Source organism: Castanea sativa, chromosome 11 (assembly GCF_040712315.1).
Source record: "Castanea sativa cultivar Marrone di Chiusa Pesio chromosome 11, ASM4071231v1".
NCBI classification, from domain to species: Eukaryota; Viridiplantae; Streptophyta; class Magnoliopsida; order Fagales; family Fagaceae; genus Castanea; species Castanea sativa.
Window position 1 is genome coordinate 7,304,774 of NC_134023.1, and position 10,843 is coordinate 7,315,616.

The 10,843-nt window shown below is 33.5% G+C and overlaps 1 protein-coding gene and 1 pseudogene across 1 annotated transcript; one reads left to right on the forward strand and one right to left on the reverse strand.

Moving 5' to 3' along the window:
* The first annotated feature begins 63 nt into the window (after positions 1-63).
* On the forward strand, positions 64-2,925 carry LOC142615972 (UDP-glycosyltransferase 73C2-like; annotated as a pseudogene).
* A 99-nt stretch (positions 2,926-3,024) lies between these two features.
* On the reverse strand, positions 3,025-4,659 carry LOC142615973 (uncharacterized). Its single transcript, XM_075788869.1, has 2 exons — positions 4,625-4,659; positions 3,025-3,625 (listed from the first exon to the last, which is right to left on the reverse strand). The coding sequence occupies exons 1-2, from the start codon at positions 4,657-4,659 to the stop codon at positions 3,025-3,027; spliced, it is 636 nt and encodes a 211-aa protein (XP_075644984.1).
* Positions 4,660-10,843: the final 6,184 nt, after the last annotated feature.

Genomic DNA, 10,843 nt, shown 5'->3' on the forward strand with positions numbered 1-10,843 from the left:
ATTGTGGCCTTCTCTATCTTAAGGTTCTATCTAATTTCTCGTTCTCTCTAACCCAAAAAAGCTATGGCAAAGCTTACACTTGCTCCAACTCCACCATCGTTGGCGGTGCTTTTCACCTGCTTCACCACCACTGGCGACAATATTACAACAATTCATTGCTTGGGTTTGGCTTTCATTTTAATTTTAATGTTAATTTTTGGAGTGCGCAGAGATGTTTGTGAACATGTCTACTAGAAACTTTGAAGTTATTATAAAAATAGGTGTGGGGTGGTTTGCTAATTTATTGTTGTTTTGGTATGTGGGGTTTCCCCTCTGTATGGGTTCCTTTTGTTTGCTTTTGAAATTTTAAAAGTTAGTGATTTATCACAAGCTCATTGATTTTTGTTTGTGTTTTTTTTTTTTTTCATGTCATTCTAAATCTGATGGGAAATTAATATATATATATATAGGTATTTTCTTATGGGAAATTTATCTTAGATACTATCTTAAATTTCTTAACGTCAAATACATGTGATTGGTCTTTTTTACTGTGTTGTTGCAGGTTTCAATACCTTTGCTTAAAGGTTTCAACATCCTTTGAAGAGAAAGAACAAGAAGGATAGAGGTTTTATGTGGGTTTTAATAGCTTGTAATAGGTGTATTAAATTTAAGTTTGATGGCTGACGTGGTGTTTCTGTATTGGCTAGCGTAAAAGGGATCTTTTGCGCCAGCTCCGACCTAAGTTATTCTCATAAAAAAATATCATGTGTTATTGGAGAAGCTAAAACTAAATTTTGTTACAATTACAATAAACTGGTATAAATACCAGTTGACTGTAACATATTATTAAAAATAAAATACAATATTTTAATAAGATTATATCTTCTCTTTCAATAAAAGAACTCAAATTCTATCTCTTCCTTTGTTATTTTAATGAGTTGTTTATATTAATTTTAAATGAAGTGATAAAAAAATAGAAAACTATTTGATATTGGGTATATTGTAAAGTGATATGCTAAATAGATGAAATAGTTTTTTGAGGTACTAAAGGCTAAAAATTTTAGCACCACTACTGTTTTTTTTTTTTTTTTTTTTTTTTTTTGAGAATAAAATGCTTAAACTTCAACAAAAAAAATTCATAGCCAACCTAGTATTAAAAAAAACATTATTTTGGTTTTTTTTTTTGTCTTTGTTGGTAAATGATTGCATCTTAATGTATTTAAAAACAATGTTTTTTAGTATTTATAATTTTTTTAATACTATATGGATGCCTATTTGGAATTTTTTTCTTTATACTTCGGCCTCCTCTAGCTTAAAATCATGGATTCATCCCTACAATATAGTCTCATCCATCATAATGGATATTCGTAAGGAATGTAGGGACTAGGGAGGCTGGACTAAAAGCATTTCGGGTGATAATTAACACGTTTGAGGAATTAGAACCAGCATACGTTAGAGAAGTTCGAAAAGTTGGAGAGAAAGTTTGGTGCATTGGACCGGTGTCATTAACCAATCAAGACAACTTAGATATGGCTGCTAGAGGCAACAAGGCCTCGATTGATGAAAGCCAATGTTTGAAGTGGCTTGATTCATGGGGACCAAGTTCTATCTGTTGTCTATGTTTGTCTTAGAAGTCTAAGTCGGTCATCATTAGCACAATTGGTAGAGCTTGGTTTAGGCTTAGAAGCATCGAACCAGCCATTCATTTGGACTATAAGTGGAGGTGACAAACTAGAAGAACTTGAGAAATGGATATTAGAAGAAAATTTTGAAGATAAGGTCAAAGGGAGAGGCCTTTTGATTATGGGTTGCGCTCCACAATTGTTAATTTTATGGCAATTAGAGGGTCCTTAACTCATTGTGGTTGAAATTCAACACTAGAAGGATGTATTGGCTTGCCAACAGGGACGAATCTAGGTGGGGGCCCGGGTCCCCTGGTCCAATTTTTTTTTTTTTACTTATTATATATATATATATATATATATATATATATATATATATATATATATTGTAGTTTGGCCCCTCCAACTAGCAGCTATTCAACCTAAAAACTTAACAAAAACTATAAAAGCATTCACAATGATGATTGCATTTTAGTTTTTTTTTTTTTTTTTTTTTTAAAAAAACTATTTTACCATCAAAGAACCAAAAAACTGTGTTATTAGAGAAGTTAAAACTAAATTTTTTACAATTACTGTAAACTAATATAAATACTAGTTGACTGTAGCAAGTTGTTAAAAATAAAATACAATATTTTATTAAGATTATCTTTCTACCTTCAATTAAAAAACTCAAATTCTCTCTCTTCCTCTATTATTTTAATGAGTTGTTTATATTATTTTAAATAAAGTGGTAAAAATATAGAATATTTGATGTTGGATGTATTGTAAAGTGGGGTGGTAAAATAGATAAAATAACTTTTTAAGGTTCTAAAAGCTAAAATTTTTAGCACTACTACTTTGAATACTCTAACTTTAAAAAAAAATAAAAATCCTAGCTAGCCTAGTATTAAAAAAAATATATATTTTTTTTTTTTTTGGTCTTTGTAGGTAGATGATTGCATCTTAATGTATTAAGAAACTATAATTTTATGTATTTATACTATATGGATGCTTATTTGAAGTTCTTTTTTTCTTAAACTTCGGCTCCTTCTAGTTTAAAATCCTGGATTCTTCCCTACTTGCCAATAATAACTTGGCCCTTGATTGCTGACCAGTTTTATAATGAAAAGTTTATTGTACAGGTGTCAAAGATTGGTGTGAGTTTAGGGGCTGAATTTGTTGTAAACTGGGGAGAGGAAGAGAAGTTTGGGGTGGTGCTAAAGAGGGAAGAATTTACAAGTTAAGGGTTATAGATCAGTTGATGGAAGAAGGAGAGGCAGGAGAAGAAAGAAGAAAGAGAGCTAGAGAGCTTGGGGAGATGGCCAACAAGTTATGGGAAAATTAGAATATGATCATTTTGGTTGTTGCGTATGAAGTTTTATTTTCAATAAAAATATACACGGTTTTTTTTTTTTTTTTTTTTTGAGAAATGGGTAAGTCAATATTATTGAGCACAATCAATCTGAAATACATCATCCAAATCAGGTGGTAGTTCTTCTAACCACACGTCAAGGTCAGCAGCTAGAACTGCTCTTTTTGCCAGGGAGTGGGCTAGACTATTGCCCCCCCTCCTAACATGATTAAAAAAACAAACTTGCATACTTTGACTAGCACATTTAATATCTTGAATAATATGGCCTATGTGGGACCTATTACTATGAGGATTGTTCAAAGCCGAGATAACCTTCAGAGAGTCTCCTTCCACCTCAGCTTGGAAAATACTTATTTCGTGTGCAAAAGTAATTGCTCTTCTCGCAGCCAAGGCTTCCACCATGTCAACTGATCTTGGAAGAGGAATTTTCTGGCTAAGGGCAGCGATGATCCTCCCCTCTGCATCTCGTATAGCTACACCTAAACCTGCCCATCCCAGATTCTCAAAAACGGAGCCGTCGAAGTTTATTTTGAATAAACCAGGAGGCGGTGGTTTCCACTTCGTCTCTGCTCTTGGGATAACAGACTTTGAACGTAGAATATTTGCATCCCGGAATTCCAGCAGAAAGTCCCGAGCCCTCAAAAACGGTTTAGATTCCTTCTCTCCCCACAAACTGTTGAATTATCTGAAAAAGAAAGTCATTGAAAAAAAAAATCATTTCACTGACTAATTAAGTATGTGTTTGGGGAATAAAAATAATTTATAAATTTGTTTTTTTGCTTATTTTATATACTAGTATGTTTTGTCGAAGGATTAGCCAATTCTATATTAACATATGTTCCTAACATGAATCACATATGTTCTAACACTTTTTTTTTTTTGGGCCCTTCATAGTTGATACATGTTTTTGTATGAGTCCTTATTGAAGTTGCGTTTTGTATCACATTTTGTTGTTCTGGCTCCTGCTCTAATTACATTACCCTTAACAATAATTGTTGATTATGTACTTTTATAGCATAGAAAACCTACTGATGGCATGCTCATGGGCTGTAGTTCTCGCAGCCCAGTTGGGGATGGGCCTACTTCCCCCAAGTACTTTAATAGACTTTCTCCTGCAGTTAACAATTATCTATCTAAGGCATCAAGACAAGAAGTCAGAGTAAGTTAATTTTATTGTTAAAGTTCTGAAAATCAATGTTTCAGTGTTTTGTCTATTATTTGCCTTTTGCTATTCATTCATTGATTGTAATGTTGACTTTACTTCCATTGAATATTTACCTTCATTGGTCAGTAGTTTCTTGGTTATTCTTTGTGCAATTTATTTATATTTATGATATAGAACATATTCAATGTATCCTCCATACGCCTTGAAACTCTAATGCAGCCTCAAGGAACACCTGCAAATGGTTATTTATGATAGAGAGTGAATTCCCAATTATAGTCGAGAAAGTATACCATGTTTCAGCAATACCAACACAGCATTTAAAAACCACATCAGACTACTCTACTAATCCAAACTAAAAGACCATCTTGACCCTGAAATTTTTTCAAAACCCCGCTCTGACTCCTCTCTTTCTCCTTCTTCCACTTTTTTGGAATCTACTTCCCAAATCAACTTTACTCTTCTTTAGTTCTTCTCTACCTCTCTCAGCTCGCTCTCTCTCTATCTCACCCAACCTCCATTCTACCTGCAACTACAGCTTCCATTTCCTCACCGCACCGCTCTCCCCAACCTCCAGTTATGACCACCACAAACTACAGCCATTACCTCCAGTTCCGACCACCACAAAGCACTGTCCCTACCTGCCGTTCCGACCACCTCTAGGTATTCTTTCTTTGTGATAATTTTCTCTTTCTTTTTTTTTCTTTTTCTTTTTAAAAATATCCATATACACTAATAGCCCTCATCTCTACCTCCAAAATGTATTCAAACGTATAGATGAAGAAAATAGCAATTTGTTGGTAGGTTCGGATCAGGCCAAAAATTTGAAGTTACTATGCTTATCTATTATTTTTACCTATTACATTTATATGAATGTGTAGTCTAGATTTGTAACGTAAAGATCCTTTTATGGTATTGGAGAATTAGAAGACTAAAAGTTACAAAGAAATAATATAATCTGGAATTCTAAGCACAAATTACATTTGTTTTTACTATAAATTTTCTGTTAATTTTGTTTCCATTATCAGTTATGTTAATAAAATATTTTTATTTTCTGTTGTTTATTTATTTGGTTTTTGAAAATTTAAGGAGTGGACTATCAACCTAACGTGGTGTTAGGCTCAGTAGAGTTGTGGTACAAGAGAAAAGGTGGTTGCAAGGAAGTTTTGTATGCAAAGAGCTCATTGTAGGAGAAGGTGGGCAGTCAATGGATAATTTTGATAAGAGGAATTAGACATATTCTTTGACAGGTACAATACTTTGTCTAAGTTTACTGTTGGTAAAGCCGTAAAGGTATGATATAACACATAACGTGCTTATTAGCACGTTTGATGTTCTTAAGTGTGTCTTCAATGTCATTGCTGCTGGTGATACTTACTACACAGCTATTACCATTTTTTTCATAACTGTTTCATTGGTGGATATCATTTTCATTTTACTAAAATTATACATTTCATTTAGTAAAAGTTTGGGGTTTAATTATTCCCAAAATGAGTGAATCAAATTCTGTTTTCTTTCTTTGAATTTATTTTTGATACCATCAGATTTGTTGGAAATTTGTAGTGGCAAAGCTATTCAAATAGTTTTTGTATTTTACTCTGCAATTACTAGTACTGTTTAATGCCTATGATTGTGTTAGGTACTTTAATTTCTTATTCTTATGTGAGTGCCTTCTTTTTTCTTTTTCTTTTTTCTTTTTTTTGCACAGATAAATCTCCAAGGCTGGAGCTTAAATGCTGTAAAACATTGAAAGAGAGTATCAAGTAGCTTATGCTAAGTTATTGATGGAAGATGTGATATGCAAATTGTCTCACTATCTATATTTATGAATGTTGAGAAAAGAAGACATTTGAGGTCTTTTAAATGTTTTTCATATATTCAAGTTTGCAACAGTACTAGCATTTAAGAAAATATGGGTCTAAAAAATGTATGCCCTTAGGGCATATAATAACAATTTATTTTTGAAAATTTTTAATCAGGAATTGAAAAAACTGTAAAAAAACATATAACAACTTTTTCAATCCCTAAATAAAAATTTTCCTAAAATAATTTACTAACATATGCCCAAAAGGCATACGTTAGTTTGACAGCTTTTTCAATTCTCAAATAGAAATTTTCCTGAAATGATTTACTAACATATGTCAAAGGACATACATCAATAAAACTCATTAAAGATTACCTGACAGATATGATTAGTCACATTAAATTTTTTATATATATTAATTTTGCTTGGTTCTAGACCTACTGGTCATGACCAAGGAGTCCAAGCAAACAGTCTCACCAATGTATACTGCATTGCACGGTCAAGAGGAATTTGTAATTTTTGATGTACCCCCATCTGATGATATATCTGCCTTAGTGTATGCAGATGAGAATGGGGAAAGCTTTTGTAGGCATGTTGCTACTAACTTAGCCATTTTGGCTGTCTAGTTTATATATATTTCCTTTTAACCCAAAAAAAAAAAAAAAAAAAAAAAAAAAAAAAAAAAAACAGAATCTGCCAACAACCACCAATTTATTAGACACCAAGACACGTGACAAAGGATAATTGAATAACTTTTTGTTAAGTTTTTTATTTTTATTTTTGCTAAATATGTATTATTAAGTATTAGTAACAAACTAATGTATAAGTAATATAATCTAATTACAAGTTAATATTAATGTAAGTTGTGGCAAAATATATAACCAAGTATGTGAAATAATTTTTATATAAAAAAAAAGTATTTGAAATAACTTTGAGTTTTAGTTAGCTCAATTGGTAAAGTCTCTGATGATTGAATAAGAAAGTTGAGGTTCAATTATCACTATCATCAAGAGCAGACAACATAATTTAAAACTCTAAAAAAAATGTGAAATAACTTTGAATTGGATTGTTATATTCCAAATTGTATAAATTTGATTGAATTAAATTGTTATAATACGTGTTGTGTGAGTATGTGTTGAGAGCAACGTTTAGTGTTTATTAAATGAATATTGGTTTTCTTGGTAATTATGAAAACTTCAAATTAGAAATTGATTAGTCCTTTTAGAATATAAGCATTTTGCTTACTTATTAAGGAACATCACAAATATGTTGGATGTTTTAAACTAATTATATTGATGTTTTTTTTTTTAAGAATCTTTTTTTTTTTTTTAAGAATCATTAGATTTCACATTCTAGAATCTATTATACCACCGACTTTAATATTATTATTATTATATTATTACGTTTTTCCTGCATACCGTGCATGTGGAAGATAGAGAGAAGCACCTTTGGTTCTTGAATATAATTATTGCTTACTTTTTCTCAACCTAAAAAAAAAAACTATTTATTACTTAGTAAGGAACAGCACAAATATTTTGGATATTTTAAACTAATTATAATTTATGTTAGATTTTATTATTATTATTAGAATCATTAGACTTCATATTCTAGAATGTTGTATACCTTCGACTTTTTTATTATTATTATTACTACCCCCGTATACCTTGCATGTTAAGGTAGAGAGAGAAGCACATTGATCTCTACCCCCTCGTTATTATGATATAATTATGTTCTAGATTTCTATCATTCATATCTCATATCAACCGTTTCTTCCAAAAAAAAAATTCATATCAATTCCACCCACACACCACAATTACAAACAATATCTTTGTCTGAACTTTGATTTATCCCAGCGATCTCTTGGAAGCAAAATAAATAGCGTTCTCACTTGTACAGGTATTAAATCATCACCCTTTTTTTTTTTTACTCACTTTGCAAAAAAGCTAGTAATGGATCTGATTAATATCTTTGATCTATGTTTTCCTTTGGATAAGATCATTATTATGTTCCATATTATAGATTTATAACATTCATTCGAAGATCATAAACAAAACCGGAAAACTCTACCTTTACCGTTACAAAATCACATGTCACAATTTCATTAATTTTTTTTTTTTTTAAGTCACAATTCACAATTAATGAAAATTGTCACCTATCAGCACACCTTAAAGACTTCATAACAGCGCCCATACCATATACCCCCAAACATGAAAAGGAAAACCCTCATTCAATCTGAGTCTCAGCCACCACACACGGTGGCTGAGAAACCTTCAACACCCAAAAAAAAAAAAAACCAAACCACCCTCGCTCATGGCCATAACACGCGGCGGCTGGGGCTCAAAACCCCCCACTGACTGCAGATGAAAATGAGAGAAAGATCAAGAGAAATCAGACGCGCTGATTAGATTTATTGCTCAGGCATATCTATTCCAAATTCATATCACTAGGAATAACTGTATGTGTATATGTGTGTGTGTGTGTGTGTTAGAGTCTTAGATGACTACTCTGATTAGATTTATTGCTCATCATGCATATCTATTACAAATCTATCATTTTGAATGACTATATGAATGAATTAATTGACATATATTTATGTGTGTGTGTGTGTGTTATAGATGACTACTCTGATTAGATTTATTGCTCATCATACATATATCTATTGCAAATTCATATCACTATGAATAACTGTGTGTATGTGTGTGTGTGTGTGTGTGTGTGTTAGAGTCTTAGATGACTACTCTGATTCGAGTTATTGCTCATCATGCATATCTATTGCAAATTTATCATTATTCATATCTTTCCATTCATTTGCATGCAATTATGTCTCAATTGTTTCCTTAAAGCTCACAACAAACAATTAAACCAATATTGTCTTAATTTTATTATTTTTTTACAAAAAAAAAAAGTTTTAAAAAATGGTTCAGGTCGCGGGTCGAGTCGGGTTAACTCGCAACAAAACACGGGTCAGGTTACGAGTCAACTCGTTTTTGCTTCAGGTCAAAAAAATCGAGTTCGAGTAGGGTCGGGCTAGAAAATCCTAACTTGTTTTGCTATGTCTACCTAGAGCGAATGGGTTGAGATTTGAGATACAATTGAAATAGTTGTTTAATGACTGAGATAGAAAGTTGAAAAGTTTATCTTTGATCTCAACAATTGGATCATAACTTTTTCACTTCTTCTTCTTCTTATTATTATTACTTTAAAAATATTTCACTCCTTTTACTTCTCTCACACACATTAAGGGGTAATTGCACTATACAATAGCTCATCGGACCCAAATCTACAACCAGGGGCGGAGCTATAGCAATGTTTGGTCCCCCCAAAATTTTAGAAAATACTATTATATTATGTGTATGTACTAAAAACTTTAAATATTTAACTGCAAGAATAGAATTTGGCCCTCCTAAATGTTTGAGTTAGTCCAATGATGCTCATAAAAACCAATAGAATTTTTCAATCGATCTAGTAATTATAGAAGCAAGGTAGTTTTTGTTTTCACAAATTTATTTTTTTACATATTTAATATCAAACTAGATAGTTTTTGTATTCTCATTGGAGCTTAAAAGATGATAAGTTCCCTTAAAAACTATCTTGTGAAGATACTGTGGGGGGTGAAAGTGCTTGAATAAACGTTTGGGCATTGGGCCTAATTGGTTGGTACAAGTCTGTTTGATTAGGGTCTCTAGGCCCACAGGTCAGTCCGCACTATAGTGGTCCGAGGAGTTGTCTGAGGAGGAGTATCTCCTCGGACAGGCCCAGCAAAGGCCCTGGGACTTGCTAAATGGCCTAGAGGCAGAATTCTGGAAGAACTGGTGGGTAAAAATGTGATCCAAGCACCCTTTAAAAGCAAGAACGTGTGAGAAATATCTGAGAAAAAAACTGCTACCACTACATTAAAGGCCCTACATCTACCTCCCTAGCCGCATTAATGGAGAAATGACCTCTAAACAGTAGAATTCAACCTTCCTGCTATTATTTGAAGACTTCAAGAAAGTGGTGGATGGGACAAGTATCTAAGAGGAAAATTTGTGTGACATGTGGATGAAACAGGGAAGAAGAAGAGGTATATAAGAAAACGAGAGAGGAAAGAAGAGGGGGATCTTCTTCTTGGCTGAAAAACTAAGAATTGTAATCTTTTGCTCAGAAAGGGAAATATTATATAAATGGTCCTCGGCTTACGTCCGAGGAGGGTTTTTTGTTACGTTCATCTATTACTTGCATAGACAGCGGCATTCTAGCCTGTTGATCAATTTTTCAACATCTCAAACCTAGGTTTCAAACCCATACTCTACAAATTTCATTGTATAAGGCTTTCTGGGCCTGAGCCCATCACTTGTTTTTGGGTCCAGGTACAGATTGTGTACTTACAATTGGCACCGTCTGTGGGAAACCTAGCATTGAAGGAATTGGAACATTATGGCAGGCTCAAGTTCGCATCATGCAGATTCTCAAGAATCCCAGCGCGAAGATCTTTTTGAGCATCGGAGGGATCGAGAGGGAAGCGTGCATACCGTTTATCCTGACGCGAGCCATTCGTGTGGTGGAAGCAGTGCCACCTATGAGGGTGATGCCAAGGCCATGCAAAGAGAGATTAACCACCTCAAGAAAAAGCTACGTCGTGTCAGACGAAGGCGGGCTTCACCCCCATCCAACCCTTCCTCAAGGGGGTCCTGGGAAAGTAGTTACAGTCCAAGGTTCAGGACTCACCCTAGCGAAACCTTCTCTTACAAAGGGGATGACCTACCAAGTCATAAGCATAGGAAGCTTCCCTCCAGGGGCTTGGGGAACGATGCTATAAGCCGAGCGTTACACCAACTCTCCAAATCGCCCTTCTCACGCAGGATCGAGAAGGGAAGGCTCCCTAAACGGTTCACCCAGCCCACCTTCACCATTTATAATGGCAGGACGGACCCGGTTGAGCATCT

What these genes read in the sequence shown, in the direction of transcription:
- LOC142615973 (XM_075788869.1), bottom strand. Translation starts at nt 4,659, where the DNA reads ATGGAAGCTGTAGTTGCAGGTAGAATGGAGGTTGG. An exon ending in GCAGGTAGAATGGAGGTTGG is followed by an intron (nt 3,626 to 4,624) that starts GTGAGATAGAGA and finishes ATAATTCAACAG; the next exon opens with TTTGTGGGGAGAGAAGGAAT.